Source organism: Cloeon dipterum, chromosome 1 (assembly GCF_949628265.1).
Source record: "Cloeon dipterum chromosome 1, ieCloDipt1.1, whole genome shotgun sequence".
Taxonomy (NCBI): domain Eukaryota; kingdom Metazoa; phylum Arthropoda; class Insecta; order Ephemeroptera; family Baetidae; genus Cloeon; species Cloeon dipterum.
The window spans coordinates 25,597,972-25,612,926 of record NC_088786.1 but is presented as its reverse complement, the minus strand read 5'-3'; the positions used below and the strand labels follow the sequence as shown (position 1 = coordinate 25,612,926).

Below are 14,955 nucleotides of genomic sequence, written 5' to 3'. Positions count from 1 at the left end.
AAGCTAGTCGTAAAATGCGTGTTTCAAAGAATACGTTCGCACCTTCCTCGGATTTCAAAATTGTTTCAAGGAAGGCATCGTCACTCTGGACGTAGTCGCAGTCAAGCAGCTTTTATGCTCGTGCGGTTTTAGCATCATGTGCGCGTATGTAGCATAAAATGTCCACTGTGAATCAATACGAGTCTTTTTCCAATGGCAAACATGGAGACGCGCACAGAGCAAAAGCGTCTCTGTTGGCAAATATCAGGTTCACGGCCGTGCTAGCAATTGTCAACTCTGCATGTTTATTGCGCACTTAAACGCGAATACAGCAATTTCTTTTACCGCATTTAAATGCTGTCGCTGGGAGATATTAATTTATTTGCATCTTTTACTCCGGTTGAGAGATTGCATTGTTCGATACACCTGCGGCTCGACAAACACGATTCGCCATCGCTCGAAAATTTCCCACTAGCGGCGTCTCTACAAAGACACAGATCAAATTGTAATGAGTTGCAAAATTGAAGAAGCAGACTACCTGCGAACACGACAGTTTTTGCACTACGGCTTTTATATTATTCACACTCGAGATGATAATTTTCAAATCTGCTTCTCTGGTTTCAACTCGGCGGCTCGGAAATTTGCATACGCCGGGTTTTCTTGCTCCTTCGGCGAATAAGTACAAAACTGGCTGCCGCTGCCTTTTACGCCGGCCTTGCCGAAAAGCTAGTTTCTTTTCTATCGGAACGCATTTCCATATTCATAAGCGTGGATGTTTAAGGCTGAAAGAGATACACACAACACTCGGCCTGCCTGCTGCGAGAGTGCGTGCCTGACTTTAATTGGTTCTGATGTTGAACTAACCAAGCACACTCGCGACAATTTTCGTGTAACGCGGCCGCAAACATTTTGTGCTTACATTCACCGATTGAATATGCTAATGCTATTTGTTTGGCGCTTTAGGGGCCACTGAGCTGTCCTTCTTGCAACCATTATTTGATTAATATTCTCTACTTCTTGTGTGCCCTCGATCCGACTTTTTTTCGAATGATTCATTATTTCGGCTAAGAGAGTCATAATATTTCCTCAAGTTTTGATTTTTTGCTGATTGATATGTCACTGATTGTTACTACGAGCATCATTCAAAGGGTTCCGCGTTGATATGAAAATTGCGCTCAAATCAAGGTTGAATATTTACTCGATCGCTGAAATGGATAGACAGCACTTGATCGAATGTAACAACATATATTATGATGAAATAAATAAGTGCGTTGGAAATATAGAACAGAATTGCATTGGACAAACAAATCACAACGTCACTTTAATGGGGGTAAGAATATTAGATATGGCATCTCTTTCTGCCCTCTAACCTCCCTAAAAAATAAAAAGGTTTTTGGAGATACCAATGAAGGAAAATGCATTCGACAGAGCACTTTTTCGTTACAGATTTGATTAGCAGCTATCCAGACAGATTTCTGCATTTAAATTTAACCGGAAACATTATCAAACAGTTTGTAAAAGATGTTTTTTGCAATTGTTTTTTGTGCGATTTCGGCTATTTTCATCAGCAAACGGGGCTCAAAATGTATACCTATTAGTTCACTCGCCGAATGGGCCTTCATATAATTTATCTCCATAAAATATTTTCAAGAGATTAGAGACCGACAACGCGGCAAGTGAGCGACTGGGGAGGAAATTTCAGCGAGTTTTGCTATTTAGGTTTGGGGTTGGGATTAGCCTAAATTACGTTAAGAAGATTAAGAACCATATTGCTATTGCAAATTATACTGTCAGTCAGGAATTCATTACATACACTTCCTAACGAGAAAATTTGAATTTTGAAATAATTTAACAAATCAGAGAGTTCATTTATGATATTCTCACAGTTAGTCAATAATAATGAATCACGGTTTGATTTCCTTTCACATTTATTTAGTATCTAAAAACGTTAATATTAGTTTTGATCTTAATAGAGTGAAGAAAAATCTTAGTAATAGGAGAGAGATGAAAACTGCCTTGAGCAAATTTCGAAATGATTTTTATAGCCTACTCATTAAGGGATAGTAAATTTAATTTATTAGAACCTGCGAGCTTGTGAATGAACTTGTCCCAATACTTCAAGAAACCCGATTTACTCGCCATATAATTAAATGAATCGCATACATAGCGGTGATTTATGCAGGCGTCTCGCTCGTCAATTTCACACCGTTTGCTGCAAGAGGCGTGCATGCAATGCGTGCATTAATTTTTCCGCTGGCGCACAGAGCTCATCAAAAGTGCGTTCTGGCGCTCGACGTAATATGGGACAGATGCTAATCGCGAGAGGCGTCACGAGTACCAGCCGCCGCCACCGTGCATAGAGTAAAAGTGCAATAAATAAATAAATTATGGCGGCCGAGTCATCGATATTGCTGGGGAAATAAATGCAGCGCAGCCTATAATGATTGATTGGCGCGAGAGCGAGCGCCTCCTTCACCGTGCAAAAGGGGATCAAGGTGGCAAGGACGGCGCCAAGACGGCGCCGCACCACCTTTTCTGCGAGCCCGGCCGAAGGGCCGAGGAAGACGCTGCTGCTGCGCGCGACAATCTAACTCGCGCAGCCATGCCTTTTCGGTCGAGTAAACAAGCAAGCACGCTTTCCAAATTTAGCATCATTTAGCCGATGTTGTGATATTTTCGCGTCGCATCTGTGACGTCTGCATACTGCTACTTGTAATTAATTAGTCAGTCTGACGAGATGCAGGATTAGCGAGACCGCAAAGTGCGTTTTTCTTTCCTCCTCAGCCCGCGTGATTGAAATGTTTTCGCTGCACGGTACGATTATGATTGGACACCAACGTGGAAAATACCTCTAATAAGACGCACATGTCAATCACGCAACCGGAGCGCGTAATGAGCTTTCCCGCAAACCCTCTGTTCTAGACTTTTTTTTATTTCATTGTTTTACAAAGATGTAACATTTGCTTTATCGGGACAATAAATAGTATTGCTGGAAAAAAGTTTTCAAAGTTTCAGCATTTCTTGAATGTCCTAAAAATCTAAAACAACAAACAAAAACAAGCGTAAGCAGGAACATGCTCATCTCGGTCCCTAAATCATCTTAAATTGTTGTGATATTTACTTCGATATGCGGAAGTGTCTGTGCAACTTAAATAAAAGAAACATCTTTCTGCTAATGCAATACTATGTTTGGTTGTATCACAAACCAGATACTGATATAGAAATATAATACATTAAAGACATAAAAATAGCAACTATATTTTATTGTTTTGTAATCGACGCACATGTTGCTTTGAAGCAAAGAGTCCGCGCCTCCTGAGTGTTGCAAAAGTGCCATTAAAGCATCATTACAGACGATCAAATACAGCAATCTGGAATGTTGTACATTGTGCTATTGCATTATTAAGGCATTTCCTCAGCACCAGCACGCGGCCAATGATGAGTTGATAGGTATTATTGTTTCGAAAAGGAGCGAGGATTAATATTCAGCAAGGTCGGCGAGCAATGCATACTTAATTAATCACTCTGTTTCTCTGCGGAGCCGCACGCGTTCCTCCCAGCCTCTCCAACTATCAATTTCAATCATGCGGCAAACGGAGTTGGCACTTCTTAATAAAGCACGCGCCTTGAAACGGCCAGCTAGTTGATTTAATTTGATGGTAAATCTCGAAAAATAGGAAGCGAGCGCGCGACGCTGATTTATTGATCCCACACACTCGACCAACAAGGCGAATTGGTTAACATATATCGCGATGTTCTTGAAAAATAATTGTTTTCACAGACGTGGAGCAAAAAACAGCGTAGTGCAATACAGCGAATTTTTTTTTAGCGGAAGAACATATTCAATTTGCTCTCTTAATTGCAAAAGTTTATTTGTATAGGAATCATGTATAGTCTAATTTATTATTCTTGTGTTTCAGTGGAATGTTTGCGTCAGTCAGACGTTGCCGGTCGAAAGAGACAGGGCATCTGTTTGCTGCCAAATTTTGCTCGAGGGTTCGATATGGAGATGACTGCAGCGCTGAAATCTATCACGAGCTCACCCTGCTCTCTCTATGCGCGCCGTCGCCACGGATAATCAGGCTCCACGACGTTTTTGAAACGGCAAAAGAAGTCATCATTGTCTCTGAATAGTAAGTTCCCGCTGGAGAAAACTACTTCATAGGTCAATTTTCGTATCTTTGGCGAAGATAGTATTTTAATTGTCATTATACAATAAAATAAATTCCGTTGGAAGAACTATGATAGCCAGAGTTATCGAATATCAGTTTAAGTCTTAATGTTACAAATAATACTCTTTGTGTTGCTCCTGGATCAAAACTATTTAAAGTATTCCGTTAAAAACGAACTGTGCTGTGAGTGTTCCTAAAACGGGCACAGACACAAAAATTTTCCTTTGACAAAAAAGTCAAAATAATGATTTGAGAATGTAGAAAATGTTACTTTGTAATACCAAAACGTAAATTTTCGATAGAACTTCTATTAATTTTATTATTATTCCTAGAATAGTTTAAGAGAAGATTATCAATTAAAAACAGAGGGGATTTAATGATATCTATCGAAAGCCTACATCATAAATCATAATTTACAGTGCGCCTGGAGGAGATTTGCAGACAATCATAGATGAAAACATGGTGCCGTTCGAGTCAGATGTACAGCATTTTGTGCGCCAGCTGGTGGAAGGACTCGCCTACATCCACGACCGAAAAATTGTGCACCTCGACATAAAGGTAAGAGCAGTAAAAAATAATTCTTGCCAATTAGTATCGGTGCGCATTGTCTCGGAATGAGCGCCTTGAGGCTTTAGCTCAAAATTTGGTGATCTGATTCGGAAATTAGGAGGCCTTGACTGCAGGGCCAGGAAGAACGAGTTCTCGTCGTTTAATTTATAACGTATCAAAGTGTCTAACCTTGCCTGATTGGTGCGTGCGGGGGTGTGATGAAATATATATGTTTGTAAAAGGCTCGTTTCGTGAATAAAGGTTGTGCGCCGCGCCGTGGCATAGGTTGTCAGATTCGCTGCGAGAGACGCCTGCTCCTTTCTTTCCTCGTTCGGCACGCCGCCGCGCGGAATACAAAAAGCGGGAATAAATTATAAGCGCTCCAGCTCGGCACTTTCCATTTCGAGCATTGCCTGAAAAAAGCCGTTACTTATTTCCTCGGCCCTCTTCATTGTTCTGCACTTTATTAAAATAAAGCCTTGTCCGCGATGACCAGACGATCGAGTTATTCGGCAGTGCCGATGCTGCTTTTTGTCTTACTGTCAAGGTCCGCGGGTCCGGTTTCCTTTTGTGCCTGCGCGCACTCGCGGGCAATTTCAGCGGTAATTAAAAGGAAAAGCACAGCCGGCAGGCCGCGTCCTTGGATGAATCACGGAAACCTGCTGTATTGTGACGATGCTTTTGCTCGGACACGTCGATCAACAATGAAATTTCATCCTGCGCGCTCTCGCAGTTGCAATAAAATTTAATCCAACGGCCGTTTTCGTGGAATGATCGGGCAGTTTTCAGGGCTAATGGCTTTTCTCTGTTTACATTGATAAAATATGCGCAAGCACGCAACTAACGAGCGCGTGTTATATAGAAACACGGCCTGATCGCATTCGCCAGTGTCATCTAATTGGATCGGTCGCGCTTTTCGAACGCGCAGACAAACACACCAACGCCCGGCGACGATACATAACTTACCGGCCGAATTAAATTACTTGGCTTCCCTCTGTTGATGGTCGGTGGAGCAAAATGTTATTTCTGCCGCGTCCGACGCCTTCCCGCTGCTTCGCAGCATCGGAATGACAAATTTTGAGGCAGCGAACAACCTTTAGCCGCGGGTTCATTTCTCACAATGAGTTTGAGACATGGCTAAAAAATGCGGACCCGACGACAACAACGAGTTTTCTAAAAAAGGCACCACAAGGGGATTTTTGACATGCCCATCGGTGCAATTACTTTTTACATCGTGAATGGAACGACATTCGTCCATTATTTTTGCTGAACGCGCACCAATCTAAAAATAGCGGTTCTCAGAATTCTGCTCGGTTGGCGGGCAAAAAACGCACACTCAAAGCATTTTTCATTGATATTATTCCCGTCTGCCCACCTGCACAGCGAGTAGCCGTTGCTGGTGTCGCGCTAAAAAAATTGCACCGAAGCCAAAAGCCGCGTTAATTTTCCGCTTTGTTTTCACTCGCCGGCGAAATCTATTTGGTAGATTTACGTACGTGACTTCTCCGGGCCGCAGGTGGTCGATTATTGGAAAAACTAAACAAACGGTGCTTGCCTGCTTTTTGCCCGACTGCAAAGCACAAAACATAAATCAAACGCGCAGAATTCATAATGCATTATAGAACACGGACCCACGCAAAATGAGTTTGTTTTTTGATATTGAACGAACAGTAACGCCCATCGGTGGACTGATGAGAAAAATCGCATTCGCGTTTTTAATGGGCTACGGACGAAAAAGGAGATGCGAAATCAGCATATTTTGTGCCGCGCGGTATTTGCTAATAGCGACACATTTGGCCGATTCATCATCTTCTCTCCGAAACAAACGCCTCTGCAAAATATATTTAATTTATTCTTGCTTTCGTTTTAATACGAATGGCCCACTTCATTGAAAAATTCTTTATGTGATTTAAATATTAGAACCTGTCACAAGATCTAATTCAAAATGAAGACTTAATAATTAGGGAACAATTGAAAATGATTTGCATTGTTGGCTTCAGGAAGCGGTAGATTCGATGGATTGTTTTAAAAAATATTCCATTTGCACCAGGAAAAATACAAATAAGTCCATTTCATCGTAAATTAAACCACTTTTATTGGTACATTTTGAAGAGAGAAAGTAGATTGCAGGGTATTTTTACCATTGTCATATCCTGGTCTCTAAAATTAATATAAATCTAAATGATTGATTTTTTTTCAACTCCCAATGACGGGGAAACTCCTTGATTTTATGAAAAATGCTATTAAAAGCTTTGAGACAGCGCTCACTTTTTGAACAGCACACCTTCTTTTTGCAGCCTTTTCACAACAATTTTATTTTAGAGTTTACTATTGGATTATGAAACACCAAAATATGGTTTTCCATCTCATCGACAAATATATATGTGGAAAAAGTAAAGAATTTTCAGTGAAACATTTTGTTTCATCCCAGTTGAAATTGTCGATTGTATGTTTGACTACTTGCAACTTTAAGCAACAGAGTTGCACACCGGAAAATCAACATAAAGTTAGAAATCTCGCCATGTTCTGCACGATTGTTTAGTAAAAATCAAAGCATGCCGTGCCAAGTATAAGTTATATCTCTCTCCTGCATCTCTTATTCAGATCAGAATCGCTCAATAAAATTCAACACTCGAGCCAGATTTCTCACCGAAACCAAGATTTATCTCGCCCCGTGGCGTTTCGCTGGCACCGAAAGCACACACAGAATGGTAATTTCCGCGCCTTTTGCCAGGAGCCGTGTTGCACGGATTTCCACGCTCGACGCCGCAGCAGCGGCAGCCACCATCGATGATTTTACATGTTCCATTTTATCACTCCATCAAATCAATTAAGCTGTTAGCGACTAGGGATTTATCTGCGCCGAGACCAAACAATGGCGAGTTGCGTTGCACGCGAAAAATGCCGAGAAATCAGATAGGATCGGCGAGCGTAAAGGTGATGGCCGGCTTCGCAAAAGGCAGCCCATTTTCGGCCGACAAAACGAAAATTCGAGCCGCATAGTGAGAGTGACATTGAGGAAATAATAAAAGTGCACTTTAATCGCATACCGCCGCGGCGTACGCGAGTGGGAAATCGCATCGCCGCTGCTTTTATGGGGCGGAATTCCTCTCGCCGAGCGATGGAGTTGTAAAGCGAGAGCTGTAAGAAGTGATTTTTATGAGCGGTTGTTGCGAACGCAAAACGATTCCTGATTGCCTTAATTGACCATTTGAGTGCGTCGAGCGGGCTTTTTTATGTGCACACTTGCTATTTTTCTATTGCGCACGTGGGTCGACGTACAGCCGGACATGTTGTGTGTAGCACATATAAATGTTTCAGCCCGGCCGGGGAGCGGACGCGTGCAATCTGTATTTGCTGCTTTTTATGCTCCCCGCGCGTACGTATGCAAATCAGACAGAGCACATTCTGCGCTCGCAGCTCTATCTTCCTCGCGAATGGCAGAAGCAGAAAGAAATGTACAGCGCACGGGCAAAGTGTGTTTTTCTCGCAGACGCGTTTCGTACTTTGCGCTGAGTCAACAACAAATGACTCGTGTTTATGTCACAGGAAATGGAAATTGATTAATGCCTTGCCGAGCCGACGGCGTTCAGGTTCAGAGCAACAGAGTCGTTCATTGAAAACTGGAACAACTTTTGAGCCTCTCCTCAAGGGAACAACCGGCCAGATTTTGCATATTTTCATGATTTATTAAATTTTCAATGGATGGTTAATAGGATAATTATTATAATTCATACCTCATATTTTTCCCCGTTGCCAAGTAATAATTAAGGAACAAACCTTAATGCATGGTAAAAGATATGGTTTCTATTAACCTTTTTAGTTTTCTTTTGGGCTTTAAACTTTTATGAACTTCGGATCTCTAGACCGTTGTTTACATACAAATCCAATATAGAGGCGATTATTAAAAATCGGACAATTAAAATAATAAAACGTTATTACTAGAAATGTTCCTTCAATCTGTTTTTATTTTCACGGGTAAAAATAATTATTAAAACGTATGTCTAATTACTTTAACATGTTAAAAAGAAAATATTATTGAAGACCAAAAGTGAAATTAGGTGTACCAAAGAAAATCTGTTTAAAAAAATTATATTAGAGCGGATTTTTTCTATATTATTTTACATTTTTAGTCCGCCGAGGACCTCGTTTCAATACTTTTTTACTCTTGGAGAAAGCTACAATACGAAAAATATCAGTTTTGCGATTAAATTCAACTGGAGTTTCTTACAGCAATAAGTCCAAACCATTTAGATTTTACGTGCGTCCATTATTGCTCTTATTGAATTCCGCAATTTTGCAACCGCGTTTGTCATCAGCAAGCGCGCCGTCAGATTTATGCGTCGCGAAGAGGAAAATGTGTAATACACCCGCAGATCAAAACAGCAGAGAACATTATGCATATTTTATGGAAATATACACAGAGTCATAAAGCATGCACACCCAACTGCTCTCTTTCAGAAAGTACATAAGATCATACATTTATTTATGAATAAACCACAGCAGGCAGCAGCACAATCAGAACGTTAAGAAAAACTCTTTTTTGCATCGCGCGCGTGTGTGTGCTGCGTTGCTCGCGAGAATATGGGAGAAAAAAGTGTTGGAGTCAGCTACTTTATGTGCTCCGATACGCCATAAATACGCAAAGTGCACTTTCTTGTGCTGCGTGTGTGCAAAGTAGGAATAACAACTCAATTATTTTCACAGCCAACCAGTCAAAGAACGTGAAATTTACAACAATGACTGAAATATGTACTTGAGAAATGGAGCGTTTTCGATATGCCGTCGGAAAGACGTGTGTGTGTAATGAGATTAAAGAGAGTCAGCTATTTGAAGCTGCGCCCACGTGGCCCGCAGCGGTTAATTACTTTTTCGTTGGGCAACACCAACTCATTACGGGCGTCTTGTCAAAAGCAGGGCACCTGCGAGAGCACGGGGGCGGTCGAAATTCGCGCCTCGAGATCGCGTTTGCTGATTAAAAAGTGCTGAGAGCAGAGCGGCTCCAATTGTAGAAAGCTGCCAATTGAATTGCTACAATTTGTAGAAAGCTCATGTTTTGTGTTCTCATAATTTTAAAATGGTTAATTAGGACGAATATCCATCATTCCGCCGCTGTGGGTTGGCTTGGTAGGCATATTTCGTGTCTGCTCTACTTATTAAATATCTGTCGTTCGGAATTTATTGAGCAGCAATATACCACGGGGGCGATTCGCTCTGCTCTAACCATGAGCTCGTTTGAATTTGTACCCTTCATCCAGGCACGACGTGGAACAAATTGCTAAATTTACGATCTTTTCTTTAACACACAGCTTTATTGAAATTCAGTGATTCATCATTATTTATGATGATTTCCTTTTTTCAGTCTCAAGGACTAAGAATTTTGACTGAATTTCCAACTCATATAGATAGTGTTATAAAATTAAATTTGCAACTCATTGAAATCAAAGATCATTATTTGGTATTCAATCGTGTTAACAGCCTACCAGCTATAGTTTTGATTGCATTTTATTGTCGTACTCTGTTAGCTCGAGCATAATAAATAATTACGGAATCACAAAAATATGAGAATAAATACACGTGAAAGCAAAATGTCTGAACAAAAGCTTTACTCGGGGCGGATTCTAAAAAAAAAAAAAAAAAAAAAAAATTGAAGGGCACTCTGCTTTATTGAATCCTCTTAACTGGGCCTTCAGTGAGGTACACTCTGAATTTTCCTTCGTTTAATTTCATGATAACAAGAACATTTCTCTTTAAAATTAAGCTTTAAGAGTTTGAATTATGGGCTTGTGAATTTTGAGAGAAGGAATTTCGTCGTAGGGAAAACGAGAGGCAGGTTTTCTAAAGATTTCGTTTTTATAACTCGTACTCCGCAATTGTATTCATCGGTACGATTGGTAATTTAAAACTTTCTTCGGCTATACTGCAGCGTTGCATTTTGTTTTGCTGTGGTGCCTGAAGGGCCGAAACAGCTGGTCCATCCTGGTTTCGATTCCGCGTGGAGAAGAGCCTTTTTTAATTTTCTTTCTTTTAATAACCATTAATGTAAAGCAATAAGATTCAAAGAAAATCTTCCAATGATTAAAATCAGCTATTTTAGAATTTAGAAGTTACCCACAGATATATTTTATGACAGGCTAGGGAAAACCTCCCCGGTAGCACATGGGTTTTATCTACAATCTCGCAATCTGTGAGCAAGTGATAAAAAGCTCTACAAAAATTAAGGATCCAAACGAGCAGAGGCGTTAGAAATTCCCTAAGCAGCAATTTTTCCGCAATTGCCACGCGCGGATAAAATCTGCGCGGATGCGTGCAATAAATTAGCGCAAATGAGCCGAGCATTTTGGCGAGCATCAATAGGTGAGTGGCTAGCAAGACCAAAATGAGAATCCCGAGGGATGTGCCGCGGCGATTAGCATCGGCTTGCATGCCCAAACTTGGTGTCGCCCCCGATTAAATCTCTTTCTCAGCGCGCTAATAAAAATAAATACGCCGGCGTGCCCATAATCAGATTATTGTGCAAAACAAATTAAAAGTTGCAGAGAGCCAAAGAGCGCCGCACGCTGGAGAGACAAAGAAGTAGATTGAGCTTTGATTATCAGTCCTAATAAAGCAGCCGAATGATTTGCATATAAATGGCACCTCTCGTTTAATTTGCTGTAATTTAACGAGAGCCGTCTTTCGCGATTCGACGGCGGATGCGTGCCTATTCCGATCCATCCGCGAGACACCTGTTTGGCTGGGTCGGCGGATTCTGCGTGAGTCACGCGCAAACGCGGCTGCAATCCGTGCGGCCAGAAATTAAAACATAACACCTTTCTCGGACTGGGTGGGTCTCGAGTTTTAATAACATACTAGTGCGGATGTACACATTTTTTACGAGTGTGACGCTTTTTTCCATCGAGCTTCTGCGCTGGTGGGTGTCGGACGGACGTGAAGGGTCGGAGGTCAGCGGCTATGAAATTTATATTTCATTGCTTAATTTACGAGCTTGTTAGCTTTTCGTGTGTCCAAATAATGGCCGAATGCTTTAAAAGCCCGTCACTGATTCGGTCCATTGTGCGCGACTTTTATTTATTTATACTATCAGCAGGAATTCAATTCGCTCGCTTTTATGTGAAAATGGACTTCCTTTGAATCAATCTTTCTTAACATCATAAACCTCAAGGCTGTGGGTTTTAGCTCTCGCACTCTCATATATAAATTTGATATTTTATATAATAAAACGCTCAAAATGTTTCCTCTCTGATGGAATTATAGAATAACACGCCCTCGTGTTTCAAACACGTTTTACAATTAAAACATCACTCGGTCGTTTAGCGAATGCACGCGAACTAGCGTAAGTGCCCGCTTTGCTCATTCATGACCGCATAAACTTCAATATCTCCATCTCGTGTCTGCAAATCGACGTATTTCTTCTGTCGCGGTTGGCGCGACACTTCTGATTGCACTTAATGGTGCCCAGAAATGCACGTGTTAATAAACATAAATCAAGCGTGCAGCGCTAAAAGCGAGACGACTAGTATAAATCTTTCGGAAAGCTTTCGCCGCGTAAAATAATTTAATGTGTGCATGCGTGCCTTTGAAAAGGCGCAAGTTCGGAGTGCGCCTGCAACGCATTATACAGAAGCGTTTGCATGAAATATATGCAAATGGCGTTTCTCAATAATAAAGCCGTAATGTGATTTTATCGTGGCTGGCATTTGATTTAAAATTATACACACGTCTCCCGTGCGTCTGCACCCATTTTATCCGCAGACGTAAAATTTTGCATACTAATGCAGTTGTACGTGCATGTTTTAAAAGAGTAAAAAACTGCGCCGTCCGTCTCACGTGGAGTGAAAAAAAATATTTGTTAACATCTTCGCATTGTTGGCTGGGAAATAAGAGGCGGCGAATTTTCGGTCCAACCGACCTCGATGTGGGAAGTTCATTAATAATTTTCCACCCACCGCGAGACGTGAGAACATATTTTAAAGGCTAACCTCATGTCACTTAATGCTCACTGTGGCGTTATTTTCTCAAATGGGGGAAGTTTTTATGTCTCTCTTTCTGTAAATGGAAAACACGGCGCGCGCTGCTTTCAAGAAACTTGACCACACCTCACTTAATTTGAGGTTTGCCGTTTGCATAAAGAGCACGCCGCTTGTTTTGTTACTACGTTCGTCTCTACCTGCTGTCGATTTCGTCTTTTCTGTTCGCGCGCACACTTTCACATTTCCAAAGCTCAAGGCTGTAGAAATTTGGCCGAGACTTTGAGAATTGCGAAATATTTTTGCTGCTCCAAAGTTTTGCTGGCCGCGTGAGTGAAAAGTGAATGTGCCTCGTCCCCAGGTCACACTAAAAAATGCCTCGCGAATTAACGTGTAATCCCCGATCCGCGTGTGTGGGCGCCTGTGCGGCCTGTGTGTCACCAAAAACATCAATCGGGCCAAGCGGGAATTCTGCTTGTCAGACTGTCTCATTGACTTTTCTGCACAGCTAGGTCACCGAACTCATTAAACGTATGATTGATTTGGTGCTCGCGCATAAATTAATATTTTATGAAACGCCGGCTGACACACTTCTTTCGTATTCCGGTGTGCGCCGAAGAACTCGCAGGCAGCCGAGAGAAGAAGCCTACGCAATTAAAAATAACACTATTGGATTACCAAAGCTCCGTTTGAGAGGTTGAAGCGTGTGGGCCCCGGAGAATATTATCATATTTTCTCGTCAGGCAGCTCGCGGGTGCGACGATATTACAATATGTGCAACGAATTGGAAAGAAACCGCTCGCGTGAGCTGCTTGAAAATGGTGGTACTTGGAAGCAAAAGGAATTTTCCGACTGCAAATCTTAGTTTTAATGTAGCTCGAGAGCAATTTTGGATTTTTTTAAAGGTAAATCGCCAACCGACGGGTAAACAAATCCAACAAAATATATTAATTAGATATGTAAAAATTGGATTGAACGAGTTTTAGAGCAATTTTAATTGCACGATTTACACCTTGACACTGTTACATAGAAGTGTATAGTATAATATGCAATTTTAAACTTTCATACCCGCAATTTTTATTTAAAGTCATGCTTAAATTTGAGTTTCCAGATATTTTTAAAAGAAACACGGGGAATAAACTCTACTAAATTTGTGCAATATCGCCAGCGGGTATTTCTCGGCGAGAGAATCAATAACAGTCTCGTCTCGAAGCAAATCACCGTGTGAATCATGCAATTTAGTTCAGTACTCAATATAATTACATGCATTGTAATAAGCAAGCGATGGCGTCTTTAGCAGGCCATAATGACGTCTAATCCCATCGTTCAAATCACCTAGCAGACACTAATCTCCCGTGAAAAGGGCCCAGCGCCTGCCGGCTGGCCGGCCGGCTTTGTCGTCCCTTTGGTCGAGGGGAATGCGCCGCGCGTACCGCATGAAATAATTGATTCGCGTGTTGCTATTCACGCACGGCGACTTTCATTTGTCTTGAAGGAAAGCCGAAATCCTTTAATGTGACAAGTCTTATATAAGGAGGGAAAATAATACCGACTGAATTGATGGGCACGTTTGACCTCGAGGCTCGCGCGAAGAAGAAAGATCGCACCGCTTGCTTGATACCTGTGTTAGATGGGCTTTAATAATAATCGTGATTGCGTCCGACGAGCAATGATAAATATCGAGAGTGCGGTAGTGAGCCGCTCGAAATTGCGTGTGGGCTGGCGAAACTGGCTTTTATTGTATGTAGTACGCATGCATCATCTCGTAAATTCAGCTTCGACAAATTCGGCCGGCCGCTCGTAAATTTTCCAATTCGCGCTGCGCTCGCTGTTGCATATTGTGTCATTTTTTATTAGCCAACGCCACCGGTCTATCATTATTTCATCTGCGGTTTTTTTAATGGACGCCGGGCCGAAGTTAGACGCGCACTTGGCGCACGACACCCACGCTGTTTGCTTTTATTTTCGTTTTATTTTTAAGCCCGCGTGTATTATTTTTAATGCTCGGCAACTCCTCCCAGCAACATTTCCAAGCCGGTGTGAGTCATTCATTCAGAAACGCGCGTGCAGACGCGGGCAGACCACTGTTTGCATGCGCGCCCAAAAGATCTGGTCCCCGCGATTGGGAGCCGTGTGTTATCCCGCCTAATCGGTTCACCGCACAGACAATGCTGCTTTGCTTTCTCGTCGTGATAATTTTTAATCGCTTTATCCGACGTGCTTGCCCACACCAAAACAAATTGTGGACGAAAACTGTGCGAAAAGGCCGCGCACAGTGCGTTTCA

At 41.8% G+C, this 14,955-nt stretch overlaps 1 protein-coding gene across 1 annotated transcript in view; it reads left to right on the top strand.

The window, feature by feature from the left end:
- Window positions 1–14,955, top strand: part of LOC135934823 (calcium/calmodulin-dependent protein kinase type II subunit beta-like) — a 40,506-nt gene that overhangs the window by 20,984 nt on the left and 4,567 nt on the right. The window contains exons 2-3 of the mRNA XM_065476814.1: window positions 3,900–4,112; window positions 4,571–4,709. Coding sequence (XP_065332886.1) covers window positions 3,900–4,112; window positions 4,571–4,709 — 352 coding nt within the window. The remainder of the gene's footprint in view (window positions 1–3,899; window positions 4,113–4,570; window positions 4,710–14,955) is intronic.